The sequence below is a fragment of the Rhinoraja longicauda genome, chromosome 17 (assembly GCF_053455715.1).
Source record: "Rhinoraja longicauda isolate Sanriku21f chromosome 17, sRhiLon1.1, whole genome shotgun sequence".
Lineage (NCBI taxonomy): Eukaryota > Metazoa > Chordata > Chondrichthyes > Rajiformes > Arhynchobatidae > Rhinoraja > Rhinoraja longicauda.
Window position 1 is genome coordinate 2715153 of NC_135969.1, and position 16796 is coordinate 2731948.

Consider the following 16796-nt stretch of genomic DNA (forward strand, 5'->3'; position numbering starts at 1 on the left):
GCCTAGTCGCTCCAGTCTTTCAACATATGACAGTCCCGCCATTCCGGGAATTAACCCCTCAATAGCAAGAATATCCTTCCTCAAATTTGGAGACCAAAACTGCACACAGTACTCCAGGTGCAGTTTGCAATAAAGGAAGCTTTCAGAATAGCCAATTTTCTCTTCAATAAAAAGCTTTGTATTGGTGAGCATGAACCAAACAATGTTCATGTTATATTCAGCTGAGATCCACTTTTTCATACAATGTTTGCTGTCCAAGTTAGATGAGGCTGCACACTCCGCACATCGTTGTCTATCAATTCTAGTAAGGAGTGAAAAAAAAACTTGTAGTTATAAAAGATAGACACAAAATGTTGGAGTAATTCAGCGGGACAGGCAGCCTCTCTGGATTGAACGAATGGGTGACGTTTCGGGTCGAGACCCTTCTTCAGACTGGGAGTCAGGGGAGAGGGAAACGAGGGATATGGAATGGTAAAGTGTGAAAACGAGAGATCAAAGGGGACAGAGATCAGGGAAAGTGTGGAATAGATCATTTCCCTTTACAGTCTGAAGAAGGGTCTCAACCCAAAACGTCACCCATTCCTTCTCTCCAGAGATGCTGCCTGTCTCACTGAGTTACTCCAGCATTCTGTGTCTATCTTTGGTGGAGACCAGCTTCTGCAGTTCCTTCCTACACATTTTGTGTACTGATTGAGAGTGATCAGCCATGATCGCATTGAATGGCGGTGCTGGCTCGAAGGGCTGAATGGCCTACTCCTGCACCTATTGTCTATTGTCTATTGTCTATTGTCTATTCTGCACCTCAGGATATCTCATTTCACAGTAAAGAAGGACTTCGAAATGCAAATAAGATTTTATTGTAGTAATCTGGCAGCCAATTTGCATAAAACAAGCTCCAACAAACAAATAGGTGAGAATTAACATTTTAATGTGATGTTAAATGAGGAATAGATATTCGTCAGGTTCCATGGTTAACATCCCCATGTCTTGCCTGGAAACAGTTCATCCATCTGAGAGAGCAGATGGGACTATGGTTTAACATGTCATTACAAATACATTTGTTCCAAATGTGTCAGCCTAGATGGTTGTGCTCAAGAATATGGTTTAGCACCAGCAACCTACTGACATGTTTGCTATCAAATGAGCCACTGATTACCGGGTTAGACTAACATCCAATTTAGCAAGACTCATTATCTGAACCAGGATAACTTGTGAACTAAATTTCATATGCGATGGAAAGATTTTTAAAGTAAATATATTATTCTGTAGTTTAAAACACACCATTTATTAATCCAACAAAGAATACACAAGAATGATTCCAGAACCATGTTTGTAAGTGAGAAAGTGAACATTTCCAGAGACACAATAAAACTGCAGATGCTGGAATCTTGAGCAATAAACTGCTGGAGGAACTCAGCAGGTCAGGCAGCATCTGCGGAGGGAAATAAACAGGTAATTTTTTTTGGATTGGGACTCTTCGTCTGACGGAACATACTTTGTCCAATCGCCTACATATTGTCTGACTTGTTGAGCTCCTCCAGCAGTCTGTTTTCTGCTTAAACAAAAATGTCCAGTCTGCAATCTATAATTCCCTTCAAAATAATTAAGTAATTAAGATTCTTAAAACAAGTGACTTGCACAAAATTGAAACCAAAGCTGTGGTGGGCAAGAGGAGCGATATGCAAATGAATAATTTTAATTATGTGTCCCTTTACCTCATACATTCCAATCGACTCTTAAAAGGCTCCAGGTTTCGCTCACATCGTTCTTCAAACCGCAAGTGCATTCTACGTGTTACGCAGAACAACGCAGCACAGAAACGGGCCTTTTGGTCAACAATGTTTGTGTCGAACATGATGCCAAGTTATTCACAAAATGCTGGAGTAACTCAGCAGGTCAGGAGAGAACGTTTCGGGTCGAGACCCTTCTTCAGACTGATGCCAAGTTAAACTGATCACATCTGCCTATACATGATCCTTGTCACTTATTCCCTGCACTTCCATGTGCCCATCTAAAAGCCTCTTAAACACCACTCTGATATCTGCCTGCACCACCACCCCTGGCAATCTGTGCAAGGCCCCCACCACCACTCTCTGCCCCACCCATCTCCTCCATGAAACGTTCCCCCTCTCACCTTACAGCTCTGCCCTCTAGTGGTGGGCATTTCCACTTTGCCGAAAAACGGCTCTGACTGTCGACCCTCCTCTAATTTTATATGCTCCTATCAAGTCACTCCTCAACCTCTCGAGATTCCAGAGAAAGCAATCCATCCAACCTCTCCCTGCAGCTGAAACCCTCTAATTCCGGCAGCATTTTGGTAAATCTCCTCTGCACCCTCTCCAAAGCCTCCACATCAGTCCAAAGTCTCCACGTCTGTCCTGTAAGTAGATGACCAGAACTGCACGCAGCACTCCAAATGTGGCCAAACCAAAGTCCTAAAGAGCTGCATCTTGACTTCCTGACTCTTATATTCATTGCCCCTAGCAATGAAGGCAAGCATACCACACGCCTTCTTAACCACCTTAATATTGATGACCAGTACATCTGTGAACACCCTGACAGTAGTCTAAAGGCTTTCCGTGAGTTTAACAATGATTTAACACTGTAGTCTTCAACAAATCTTAAAAGAGCCCATTTTTTTGGCTTTTCACATTTTTGTGTCGATAAACAAGAAATGCAATTTTAAGATTCATAGAGTAAAGTTTCTGGCGTTGTTAAGTGACACATTACTTCCACATCATAGACCCTGTGCCCGTTTTGGGAACCATCATCTTTTGCCTTGCTAAACGTTCCTTTCATGACAAGATCGCGTGGATCATCTCGATAGCATCTCCACAAAAATTTTGTTCTGGTGACTGGAAATGTGTTCAGATTTCAAAGTGCAGTCTGATGAGAATGCTGTGCTTTTTAAAGCAATTTTCTAAAAATGTGAAATTTAAGATTTTCCTCTGTTGGACAGCAATGACCAGCAGCAAATTTGGCTACTTATTAAAAATCTGCCACAAATTAGTCTCCATTGTTTTGCCGACAGCTGCTTACCACCTCAGCAAAACTAGATTTCAGTGAAACCAGCTGAATATATTCCTCAGATTTGAAATCAATTAACGTTAAAATGCTTTTATTGCAACAGCAGAATTCAATATATCTTTCGTTCCTGGACAACAAAATCACAATCATGCTCACAGAGTTTACAATTGCTTGAATATGACGGGCGACAATAATTCTAACCTGAGAACATAGAACAGTACAGCACAGGAACAGGTCCTTAGTCAACTATGGCCGCACTGAACAGAGAGCCATGTTAAACTAATCTCCTGCATTAGTCATTTGCTGCACATCCATGTGCCTATCCAAATTGTTACCATCACATCTACCTTCACACCACCATCCCTGGAGAAAGTTCCAGGCACCCACCACTCTCTGTCTAAAACAAAACTTCCCCCGCGCATCTCCTATAAATTTTATTCTCCCAACTTAATGCTATTTCCTCTAATCTTTGACATTTCCAGCCTGGAAAAAAAAAAAGTTCTGACTGTCTACCCTCTCTACGTCTCTTATTGTTTAATCCACTTCTCAGCCTCTCAAGCTCCAGAGAAAGCAATTTAAGTCTGTCCCACCTCTCCTTATAGCTAATACCCGAATCTAAATCAGATAGTAATCCTGGCTAACCTTTTCTGCTCCCTTTCCAAAACTTTCATGTCCTTCCTGTAATCGGATAACCAGAACTGCACACAATACACCAAATGCGGCCTAACCAAATTCCTATAAAGCTGCAACATGACTTCCTATAGTCAATGCACCGACCATTGAAGGCAAGCATACCATACACCTGACATCTTCTTACCATTCTATGTATGTGTTACTACGTTCAGGGAACTGGAGAGTTGGACCCCACAAACCCTCTGCATATCAATGTTATTAAGGACGTGCCATTAACTATATACTTTCCCATTACATTCGTCTTTCCAAAGTGCAACACCTCCCACGTGTGATTACTAAACTCGGTTATTTAATAATAATCTACAGCACAAAAATTATTTTCTGTCGAGCATATCAGAAAGTCACACATTAGAATAACAATACCCTATGTAAAAACACAGGAGCTTTTTCAGCCTGATATTGAGAACAAGAAGCTAGTTATCTTATATTTAAAGGCACATTCCTTTACAAATAGTTTTCTGGGCAATAAAATAGACTTTCAGTCTTGAATAGTAATTTGATACAATTTTCAAGGCTATTTCTGTATTTAAATATTCATTTCAATACATTCTATTACATCTGTAAGAAAAAAATATCTTGATCTGGTTCCTTCCTTGCTCCACTCTGTCCTCCATTTTGAGTACCAAGAAGTAAGGTTTGTATAGATAAATAAATATCCTATTGACACAGAACAGTGCTTTTAAACCATAATAAAAATATGGTTTATATCAGGGTGAGATAAAAACACTCAAGAAGCTGAGCTGAATATTTTTTTTGTGAAAAAAAATTGTTTATCTAAATCCTTCATAGAGCTAAGTATATTTCAGTATATTCACAAAATTGCACGTCCTTATTGCACCAGAGGAATGTCCCTTTAAGATTGTAATTATACTGTAAACCTATTTGTATTTTGATCTCATCAACATTTGTAACTCTTTTTAAGACAGACTATAGAACTTTGCGACTTTATTATTTAAAATGCGTTTTCTTTTTAAAACTAAAGTTTTTTTTGTTGCATTAACAGCGGCGGTATTGTAGCTGATAAAGGCTTCCATATTAGAAAAATGCCAGTCATTTAATTCTTCTAAATCAGCCTCTGGTCAATGAGATGCAAACGGTGCAAGTTAAGAATAGAATCGGCTATGATCCGAGCTGTAGATCTCTGGTAACCTCCAGATGTTACCATCAGGATGGGAATCTTATAAGTGCGGGCTGCCATAAAAATAGTTTCATCTCTTTTAATAATTCCCTGGAAAAAAAAAAATTTACTTCAGTAGGACACAAAATAGTTTTAGTTCATATCATCACTTAGTTCATATACATCAAATATATATATATATATATATATATATATATATATATATATATATATATATATATACACACACACACACACACACATATATATATATATATAGATAGATATATGTGTGTGTGTATATCACATATATATATATAATATATATATATTTACACATATATGTATACACATACACACACACACATATATATATATTTACATATATATATATATACATATATATAGATATATATATATATATAGTTCATATATAGTTCATATCATCATTTAGTTCATATACATCAAAATAGTCTTCTTCCCAAAAGTTAATGTAAAAAGCAATTCCAGTTCCATATATCTATATTCAATATTTGTCCAAAATGGCATAATTATGAATCAGATTTTTTTTTAAAATCATAATGTTGTTCATTGTAATGCTGAAAAGGCCAAGGTTAAATTACAAGATTAAATTACACTCTTTAGCAAATACAAACTAGCACTGAAGCAGCAATTATTTTCTCGGTAATTTGAACACTCCTTTAATTATAAATTATAGACAAACATAATTACTTAATAGTTAAGGGGATTTTAAGAATACGTGCACAAGAATTAGTGGCAAATGAAACATTCCTGTTAAAATGCAGTCACTTTCTAACTGGATCATGTGCGTGACAATCATTAGAATTGTGGCAAATTCCGAGGGAAAAGCTATCTAGAAATGAAGAACCATTTCACTGAATTCAGTTTTTTAAAATCCAGGATATGAAAAAGTAACACTGTCGTGAAGTATGATGAAGACAGAAATTAGATACATCACTTGTTCAAGCTAATGAAACACCTGGAACAGATGTTCATTGAAATGAAATATTTGCCCAGTAGAACAAATCATTTCCTTAGGTTTCTGAGTCAAACTCCAGGTGAATTTTTATTCGCCCGTGTTTAATTGGGTTTGCATGTATGTCAACATGTTGCATACGTCGAATGTCAGGGTAACAGATTTTTAAAGTAGTCAATAGTCAATAGTTAAGTTTATTTGTCACACACACATAAATGTGCAGTGAAATGAAAGATTCATCCACAGTCCAACAATAAGAGCAATATAAATAAGCAATAACACACACAATCATAAACCAACAGCAAACAAAAAGAAACAAAAAGAAACATCCATCACAGTGAGTCTCCTCCAGTCACCTCCTCACTGTGATGGAAGGCCAGAATGTATTTTTCTCTTCCCTGTCGTTAAGTTGCATGCAAAGTACAAACATCTGAGTTAGCCTGAATGTATGTATCTCACAAACCTCAGGAGAGACAGCCAAACCTCCCAATTGATCACCATCTAAGATGTCTGTGCCTGCGTTGTACACAATGATGTCTGGAGTGACTTCACGCAATGCTTTTGCCACATGTGTTTCCACTTTCGCCAGATACTCTGAATCCTCTGTGTCCCATTCTAGTTCAATTTTCCATTTGATGGCTCCTGGTAACAATTCATGAATAAACTATTTTCAGTAATCAATCATTTCACACAGCTAACTCCACACAAAATAAATCTTTTAACACTGTGGCAAACAATACTAATCAAATTTCACCCAAAGTTATTTAATACATTGTTAACAAAATTAGTTCCTGATAGAGTATTCAAAAACATACCAAATATCACAAATATGACAAATGATTTTAGATTAAAAGGCAGTAAGACATACAAAAACCATGCATGGATTTCAAAAATATCAAATGTGCAATGCATCAGGAACTATTATAATTTATCATAAACTAATTACTGCTCAACTATTTGTTTAACAGTAAGCATTTGATCACTAATATAAAGAACACCTGATAGTGCAAGTTCTGAGTTATTTATTCAAAACATTTCAACAGAAAATTCACGGGCAACAGAATGAACATAAAACCTACAAGCCTTAGTTTGACTTGCAAACAGCAATAAAAAAAGATGCAAAGTACTGGAATAACTCAGCGGGCCGGCCAGACATCATCCCTGGAGAACATGGAGAGGAAGTTCAGGCTGGAACCCTTCTTCAGACCAGTCCGATGATGGGCCCCGACCTGAAACGTCACCTATCCACGATCTTCAGGAATGTCGCCTGACTCGCTGAGTTACTCCAGCACTTTGTGTCTATTTTTGTAAACCAGCATCTGCAGCCCCTTCTATCTACAAACAGCTATGAAAGTTGCTTCTTCACGATAGAGTTGAAGCAAGTTCCGGAATTGTTGATCCGAGAGGATCGAAGAAGTGTGGAATTGTGCACCATATTACTGCAAATGGCTGGCCTATTGTGGTGTTTCCTCTCCTTTTCTGTATATCTGATATTATAACCTCAGTTTCAGTTTGAAGGTATCACAAAAAGCTGGAGTAACTCAGCGGGTCAGGGAGCATCTCAGCAGAGAAGGAATGGATGACGTTTCGGGTGAAAAGCTTTTGTTGCGTGCTAACCAGTCAGTAGAAAGACAATGAATGATTACAATTGAGCCATTCACAGAGACAGATACATGATAAGGGAATAACATTTAGTGCAATTTAAAGCCAGTAAAGTCTGATCAAAGATAGTCAGAGATTTAGATTTTTATTTTAGAGATACAGCGCAGAAACAGGCCCTTCGGCCCACCGGATCCGCGCCGCCCAGTGATCCCCGCACACTAACACTATCCTACACCCACTAGGGACAATTTTTACATTTGCCCAGTCAATTAACCTACATACCTGCACGTCTTTGGAGTGTGGGAGGAAACCGAAGATCTCGGAGAAAACCCACGCAGGTCACGGGGAGAACGTACAAACTCCGTACAGACGGCACCCGTAGTCAGGATCGAACCTGAGTCTCCGGCGCTGCATTCGCTGTAAGACAGTAACTCTACCGCTGCGCTACCGTGCCAACCCCACTGAGGTAGATAGTAGTTCAGGACAGCTCTCTGTTTGCGGTAGGATGATTCAGTTGCCTGATAGCAGCATCTGAATCTGACAGCAGCATCTGAATCTGATAACAGTATCTGAATAAGTCTGAAGAAGGGTCTCGACCCAAAACGACACCCATTCCTTCTCTCCAGAGATGCTGCCTGTCCTGCTGAGTTACTCCAGCATTTTGTGTCCATCTTCTGAATTTACTGTACATTTTTAAAATATGATTTTCAGATATCTAAGATGGTTCCAATGGATTTATTAAAAAGAGACTGCCAGAAAACTGTGCAAAAGTTTGGAATAAAGAAAAATCTACCAAAAACACAGCAATGAATGGGAAAACAGGGCAAGGAAGGCACAGGATGTGAAAAGATCATTGGACACATATTTACAAGGTGCCATTTTTTTGCAATATTTTAATTTATGTTATTGACTTGAATCATCAAAGACTATGGGAGAGTTCAAATATAAGGTAGAATTAACTCTTTTTTTGCTCTGCCCCAAAGATATTTTTTTTGCCTTAAGCCATAGATATCGTGTGCTAAACTAATGTAATTTGTCTTATTTCAATCATCCTCTGAATGAAAGTGACAATATTCTAAAATATCGGTTCTGATTCATGAACAATGTTGTGTCATGGGCTTAAGCCAAATCAGAACTTGACTGACAGTGCCCACAGTCATTGCATGCAAGTCTGTTACAGTTAACATCTCATCATCCTTGTCTAGATCTGAGCCCAAGTACCAGTGCCACACAAGAGCACACAGTTGCATAGCAACTACTCACACAAGAACATGAATATAGTAAAAGTAGGAGTAACAGATTCAGGAAGAATTTCTTCCCTGCTGTTGTCAGACCACTGAAAGGTCTTCCCATAAGCTAAGGTGTTGTCCCAATCTTCCATCCTGCCTCATTGCGTACCTTGGACTTTTTCTCTGTTGGTGTAATACTGTAACATTATATTCTACACTCTGGTATTTATCTCTTTGCGCTACCTGCTGTACTTGTACATAAGCATTGGGATAGTCCCTGCCTCAACTACCTCCTCTGGCAGCTTGTTCCATACACCCACCAACCCTTGTGTGAAAAAATTACCTTTCAGATTCCTATTAAATCTTTTCCCCTTCACCTTAAACCTATGTCCTCTGGTCTTCGATTCACCTACTCTGGACAAGAGACTCACTATGATGTGACTTGATTGTGCTGATGTACAGTATGATTTGGCTGGATAGCATGCAGATAAAGCTGATCTCTGTATCTCGGTGCACGTATCAATAATAAACCATCACCTATACCAATCGTCCCTTGAGCCTGTTCCACCATTCAATACGATTATGTACCATCCAAACTATGGCTTGAATTCCAAAATGCTATCTGATCCTCATAACCTTTGCTAGCCTTTTAGCCCAATGAATAAACTAACAAAAATCTAACAATCAGATGAATTCCAAAGGTTGGCACGATGCCATATGGTCGACTGACATGCCTCACTCCTGCAATGACCAAGGTTCAATCCTGCCCTCCAGTGTAGGAAAATAACTGCAGATGCTGGTACAAATCGAAGGTAGTTATTCACAAAATGCTGGAGTAACTCAGCAGGTCAGGCAGCATCTCAGGAGAGAAGGAATGGGCGACGTTTCGGGTCGAGACCCTTCTTCAGTCTGAAGAAGGGTCTCGACCCGAAACGTCGCCCATTCCTTCTCTCCTGAGATGCTGCCTGACCTGCTGAGTTACTCCAGCATTTTGTGAATAACTGCCCTCCAGTGTTATCTGTGTGGAGTTTGCACTTTCTCGTGCAAACTCCATGTGTTTACATGTGACTGCAGGGGGCTTCGTTTTCTCTCACATCTCAGGTCAGTTGGTAGATTAATTGCCCGCTGCAAATTTCCCATGGTGTGTGAGAGACCGGCAGAATCTAAGAGGAGTAGTAGATGGAAATTTGTGGAAAACAAAAATGGGATCAGTGAAAATGAGTGGTCGATGGTTGACATGGAACCGGTGGGCTAAAGGTTCTGGCTTTGTGCTGAATAATTCTTTGTTTCAAAGTTTCGCTGCCATATATAGTAATGTTGCCTTGTCTCTACCGTGTGGCTGCCATGGTATCCTGAGATTATTTTTCTTAGTTCTCGACTTCCCCACTCAGGAACACTTATTCTGCCAAGCTCCCGTTGAATTTAGCACACCTCAGTGAATTAACATCTTCATTTTTCTAAACTCCCTTGACTCATTCTGCACATACTTTCCACCCTGGACACAAAAAAACAATCCCGGGAATCAATATTGTGAACTTCTGTGCACTGCCTCAAAAGCAAGTATATCCTTCCTTTAATAAGGAACTCAAAATTGCACCCAGAACTCCAGGTGCAATCTCACAAGATATAAGGTCATAGGTGATAGGAGCAGAATTAGGCCATTCAGCCCATCGTCTACATCATTCAATCAATGGCTGATCTATCTCTCCCTCCTAACCCCATTCTCCTGCCTTCTCCCCACAACCTCTGACACCGATACTAATCAAGAATCTATCTATCTCTGCCTTAAAAATATTCATTTCCAGTGCAGCAAGACTTCCTTATTCTTATGCGGAATTGTTAGGGCTGCCCCTGAAAATAAAGCTTAAATATGCCATTTGCCCCTTTACATTATTTGCTCCACCAGAATAACATAACATCGTGTTTTTCAGGTGTTCTTTACTTTTCATTAGGCCCCCATGGCTGACCATGGGTGATGCATCCTAGTTGGCTGCTTGCTCCACACCTCGGCTAGAGCAGCGTCGCTTGTGGCTGAAGAGACCAATGCGGGAGTGACAGTCTCTGTGCCAAAGGTCACATTTGTGTGCGGTCTCTGGTCTGTTGAAGTTGCTGCGCTCCTTTCTGCGTGCCCGCTTGTCTGCCGCTGTGTTCATCGGTTTCTCTTCCCCCGTTTTGAGATGTTGGTTCAGGGTACCTCTCCAACTCGTGCGGTCAGCTGCAAGGCTCTCCCAGGACTCCACATCCATGTCTTGCACCTTCAAATCTCTCTTGCAGACATCCTTGTAACGTAGCTGGGGGCGGCCGATGGTTCTCCTCCCAGATGTCAGCTCTCCATAGAGGATGTCTTTTGGAATACGGCCATCCTCCATGCGGCGGACATGGCCCAGCCATCACAGCCTGCGCTGCCTGAGTAGAGTGTACATACTCGGAAGGCCAGCGCAAGACAGAATCTCGGCGTTGGACACTCTGTCTTGCCAGGATATACCCAGGATACAGTGGATGCTTCTAAAGTAGAAGGTGTTGAGTCTTCTCTCCAGTCTGGCATATGTAGTCCATGTCTCACTGCCATACAGCAGCGTGCTGTTAACACAGGCGTTGTAGACTGCTATCTTTGTCTTCACTGTCAGCTTTGGATTTGTCGACACTTGAGTTGTGAGGCGAGCGAGAGTTGTAGCTGCCTTCCCGATCCTCTTGTCAATCTCTGTGTCCAAGGAGAGGTTGTCGGTGATGGTGGAGCCGAGGTACGTGAACTGATGGACGGCATCGAGTTCGTAGTCGACGATGGTGATGACGGGCGGTGCCTCTGTATCCTGCCCCAGGACGTTCATCTTCTTCAGGCTGATGGTCAGCCAAAAGTCCTTGCAAGCCCGATAGAAGCGATCCATCAGTGACTGTAGTTCCTGCTGGATGTGGGACACAACTGCTGCGTCATCGGCGAACAACATGTCTCTGATGAGAGCTTCACATAGTTTTGTCTTGGCTCGGAGGCGGGTGAGGTTGAAGAGGCTGCCGTCTGATCTAGTACACAGGTAGATCCCCTCTGTTGCAGTGCCGAAGGCATGTTTCAGGAGCAGAGCGAAGAAAATCCCAAAGAGTGCGGGAGCGAGGACGCAGCCTTGTTTGACGCCATGGCGGATGTCGAAGGGCTCCGAGAAACTGCCATTGAACTGCACTGTCCCCTTCGTGTTGATGTGGAAGGATTCTATCATGCTCTGCAGTTTTGGTGGGCAGCCGATCTTTGGGAGAGCCTTGAATAGGCCATCTCTGCTGACGAAGTCGAACGCCTTGGTGAGGTCAATGAAAGCAATATACAGGGGCATCCGCTGTTCTCTGCACTTCTCCTGGAGCTGGCGAAGGGAGAAGACCATGTCTACTGTTGACCTTCCAGCTCGGAAACCGCACTGTGACTCTGGGTAGACACGTTCTGTCAGCTTCTGCAGGTGGATCAAGATGACCCGAGCAAAGACCTTGCCGACGATGTTGAGGAGGGAGATGCCTCTGTAGTTGTTGCAATCGCTTCTCTCGCCCTTGTTCTTGTAGAGGGTAATGATCGTGGCATCCCTCATGTCCTGCGGTACAGCTCCTGCTTGCCAGCACTGGCAGAGGACTTCATGCAGAGGAAGCAGTAAGGTAGTCTTGCAGTGCTTGATCAGGTCAGGGGGAATCCCGTCGCTGCCTGGGGCCTTGCCTGAGGCCAGGCTGTTGACCTCTTCTACCGTCGGCTCTCCATCTAACTCACCCATGGTCGGCAGGCACTCGATGGCATCAAGGGCTGAGGAGGACACAGTGTTCTCTCTCTTGAGTAGAGGTCGGAGTAGCGTTCCACCCATCTCTCCATCTGCTGGCATTTGTCTGTGATTACTTCCCCAGTGGAGGATTTGAGGGGGTCTGTCTTGCTCTGGACTGGTCCTAGTGCCTTCTTAATGCCATCGTACATTCCCCTGATGTTCGCTGTTATGGCGGCCGTCTGGATGTCCTCACTAAGCTGTGTCCAGTACTCATTGGTGCAACGCCTGGCAGTCTGCTGAGCCTTGCTCCTGGCAGCCCTGAGGATCTGCAGGTTCTTCTCGTTGGCTGACCGCTTGTACTCGGCTAGGGCGGTGCGCTTGGCTTCGATGACGGGAGTCATCTCGATCAACTTGGCCTCAAACCAGTCGTGTGTCTTTGAGATCTGCTTCCCAAAGCTAGCCAAGGCTGTGCGGTGCATGGTGTCCCACAGAGTTTCCCACTTCTCTGTTGCAGAGTCTCCAGGACACGAGGTGCCAAGTTCACTCTCAAAAGCCTCTGTAAACTGTTGCACGAGGTCTGGATGGGCATCCTGCTGACATCGATGCGGGTTTTCCCCTGCTTCTTGGTACGGTAGAACCTCTTTGGTTGCAGCCTGATCTTGCAACACACCAAGGAGTGGTCTATGTCGCAGTCCGCACTTTGGTAGGAGCGTGTGTGGAGAACGTGCTTGAGGGCGTCCAGAATAATATAACATAGCGTTTTTCAGGTGTACGTCCATTTAAATAACAGGCTGGGATGAATTGACAGTGCTTAATAAATGGCTGCCATCTGTGCCTGTGTAGGTGCCAGGAATGTATTGAAGGCCAGATGTTCAGACTCCTGAGACTCACCATATCTCATAAGGGACTTCCACAAGCTGCGAAACTCCCTTGGTCAGCGATACCCCTCAGATTTACAGCGGCCAGCATTACCACCTTCATTTAGGTTGGAAGATTGGGAAAGGTTTTCTTTCACTTACATTCGTGTTTGAAAAAAATAATGAATAGCAGTTTTGTGTTTGTAAATTAATTCAACATATGTAATTTTTTTTAAGCTGATTTTTGATCACATACAGTTGGAAACAATGGATAGCTTTCTGACCGTGCAAAGTCATGAAGTGATTTGTGAGCTGTATTGCAGTCCTACACCCAGCCTACTCTGCTCGCCACAACCTAACATGCCTCATTGAAGGGCTGCATCAATGGACATGTGCAGGGAGGAACTGCAGATGCTGGCTTACACTCGAAGACAGACACAAAATGCTGGAGAGACTTAGCGGGACAGGCAGTATCCCAGGAAAGAAGGAATGGGTGACGTTTCAGGTCGAGACCTTTCTTCAGAAGGTGGCTCTCGACCCGAAACATCACCCACCCCTTCTCTCCAGGCAGTAGATGTTGTCTACCTGGACTATCGCAATGTTTTTGACAAGGCTGCTCCTGCTAGACTAGTCTGGGTGGTCAGATTACATGGACTCCACAGTGACATAACCAAATGGACAAAAATTTGGCTCAGTAGAAGTCAGAGGGTCGTAAATGGAGGGTTGTCATTCACGGAGGGTTGGAGGCCTGTGGCAGTAGAATACTGCAGAGATCAGTGCCGGGCCAGGTTGTTGTTTGGAATCTACATTAACGATTTGGATGACAACATTGTCAATGTGGTTAGTACGTTAGGGGTTGACACCAAAATTAGCTGAGAACATCATCTGATAGGGCAAAGGGAACACAGCACAGGCACTGGACTTTCAGCTCACAATGTATGTGATGAATAGGGTTGCCAACTGTCCCGTATTAGCCGGGACATCCCATATTTTGGGCTAAATTGGTCTGTCCCGTACGGGACCTCCCTTGTCCCGTATTAGGCCGGGACAGTGTAGGCTAGCGGAGTGTGTTCGGGGAGCTGGGCCGAGTGTGTTCGCCTAATGGAGGTTGCATAGCAACCTGCCTCCCGGCCCGGGCAGCCACCATTGGTGGATGGGAGCACATGGCCGCTGGCTGGGTGAGGTCACGTGGGGCGCGGGGCGGTGACGTCACCTTGTCCCGTATTTGGGAGTGAGATAGTTGGCAACCCTAGTGCCGAACATGCCTTGCATATCTTTATTAAACTTTCCCCTATCCCATGAAAGCTCTGCCCTCTGGTGTTGGACATTTCCACCCTGGATAAAAAGATCTACCCTACCTATGCCTCTCATAATCTTATACACTGCTATGAAGTCTCCATTCCACCTCTGACATTCCAGAGAAAACGATCCAAGTCGATCCAACCTCCCCCTGTAGCTGAAGCCCTCTAATCCAGGCAGCGTTTTGCTAAACCTCTGCATCCTCTCTAAAGACTCCACATCCTCCCTGTAACGGGGCGACCAGAACTGCATGCAATACTCCACATGCGGTCAAACCGAAGTCTTATTGAGCTCCATCATGACTTCCTGACTCTTGTACTCAATGCCCCCAGCAATGAAGGCAACATTACCACACGCCTTCTTTACAACCCTGTCTCCTTGTGCTGCCACCTTTAGTGAGCTATGAACTTAGACTCCAAGGTCCCTCTGCACATCAATGCTGTTTAGGGTCTTGCCATTAACTGTATACGCTCCCCTTACGTTCAACCTCCCAAAGTGCAACACCTCACACTTGCTCTGATTACACTCCATCTGGCATTTCTCCTCCCATTTCTGCAGCTGATCAATATCCCGCTGGATCTTCTGACGGCACTTGATAAAACAGGCCAAAGTCAGCATGCTTTTGTAATGGGGAGACCGTGCCTGACAAATCTGTCGGAATTCTTTGATCTAAAAGTAGAGAGCATGTATTTAAGGCAAGATTTAAAAGGTACCTCAGGGCACGTTTGTAACACAGAGGGTGCTGGGTGTAAGGAATGTGTTACCAGAGGAAGTCGTAAAGGCAGGTACAATTACACTCTTTAACAAACATTTGGACAGGTATGTGGATAGAAAAAAGTCTAGAGGGATATGGGCTAAACTCAGACAAATAGGACTGGTTCATCGGTCTGAAGAAGGGTCTCGACCAGAAACGTCACCCATTCCTTCTCTCCCAAGATGCTGCCTGACCCGTGGAGTTACTCCAGCATTTTGTGTCTACCTAGGACTGGTTCAGATGGACACCTTGGTTGGCATTGACGAGTTGTGCTGAAGGGCCTGTATCTGTCCTGTAAACTCTATGACTAATATGGAACGTGTGAGGTTAACTAATTTGACAAGAAGAATAGGAAACTTGAGTGAACAGGTTTCACTGATTTCAGCCCATGACTTGTCGTGGGCACCCAGGCTGGGCCTGCATCTCCATTAAGGGTTTCGCATCCTCCCCATCCAAATCTCTGTGTCTCCCTCTCCCCTGACTCTCAGTCTGAAGAAGGGTCTCGACCCGAAACGTCACCCATTCCTTCTTTCCAGAGATGCTGCCTGTCCCGCTGAGCCACTCCGGCATCTTGTGTCTATCTCCGAGTGTAAACCAGCATCTGCAATTCCTTCCTACACATCTACTCTCGCCAATTCATTACCTCTTGAAACAAACTCAAAGTTGTGAGACACAATTTCCCGCTGACAATTCCGACTCAAGTCGATGCCGTTCCAATTACTGGGAGGTCATGTTCCTCAGGGACCCCTGCAGTAACTTTCCCACCACTGCGTTGATTCCAACTGGAGCTACTTTATTGGTGCCTTTATTGTTACCTTAAGAGCTCTACTTTATAGAGCTCTTAAGGATAGCGGAGTTAGGGGGTATGGGGAGAAGGCAGGAGCGGGGTACTGATTGAGAATGATCAGCCATGATCACATTGAATGGCGGTGCGTACAGGCTCGAAGGGCCGAATGGTCTCCTCCTGCACCTATTGTCTATTGTTTAGGCTCATCGGCCTTTGGCTCCCTGGTTTGACCTTGCACTCCCTCTGTCAGGTGCTTATCCACCCATTAACCCACTTATATTCCTTTGAAGATTCATTGCGCCCCCCTCATAGCTTTCGTTTCCACGCATGTTTGCATTCAATGCACACTTCAATGCACTGCATTTCATCTTTTTATTAATAATAGCTGAATCCCACAGGACTAACCTTTAACTTATGCCATTAATAACCATTAGATTGCCAAGCTGAAAACGACCAATTTATCCCCATCCTTTCTTTAATTTAGTTTTAGTCTAGTTTAGAGATACAGCGTGGAAACAGGCCCTTCGGCCCACCGGGTCCGCGCCGACCAGCGATCCCCGCACATTAACACTATCCTACACACACTAGGGACAATTTTTACATTTACCAGGCCAATTAACCTACAAACCTGTACGTCTTTGGAGTGTGGGAGGAAACCGAAGATCTCGGAGAAAACCCATGCAGGTCACGGGGAGAACGTACAAAC

At 43.3% G+C, this 16796-nt stretch overlaps 1 protein-coding gene across 5 annotated transcripts in view; it reads right to left on the minus strand.

The window, feature by feature from the left end:
• Positions 1-872: 872 nt before the first annotated feature.
• Positions 873-16796, minus strand: part of hdac11 (histone deacetylase 11) — a 140811-nt gene continuing 124887 nt past the window's right edge. For all 5 annotated transcript variants that reach the window (XM_078413949.1, XM_078413950.1, XM_078413947.1 and 2 more), the window contains 2 exons: positions 6298-6476; positions 873-4948 (listed from right to left, as the gene is read on the minus strand). In XM_078413949.1, coding sequence (XP_078270075.1) covers positions 4784-4948; positions 6298-6476 — 344 coding nt within the window. In that variant the 3' untranslated portion in view covers positions 873-4783. The remainder of the gene's footprint in view (positions 4949-6297; positions 6477-16796) is intronic.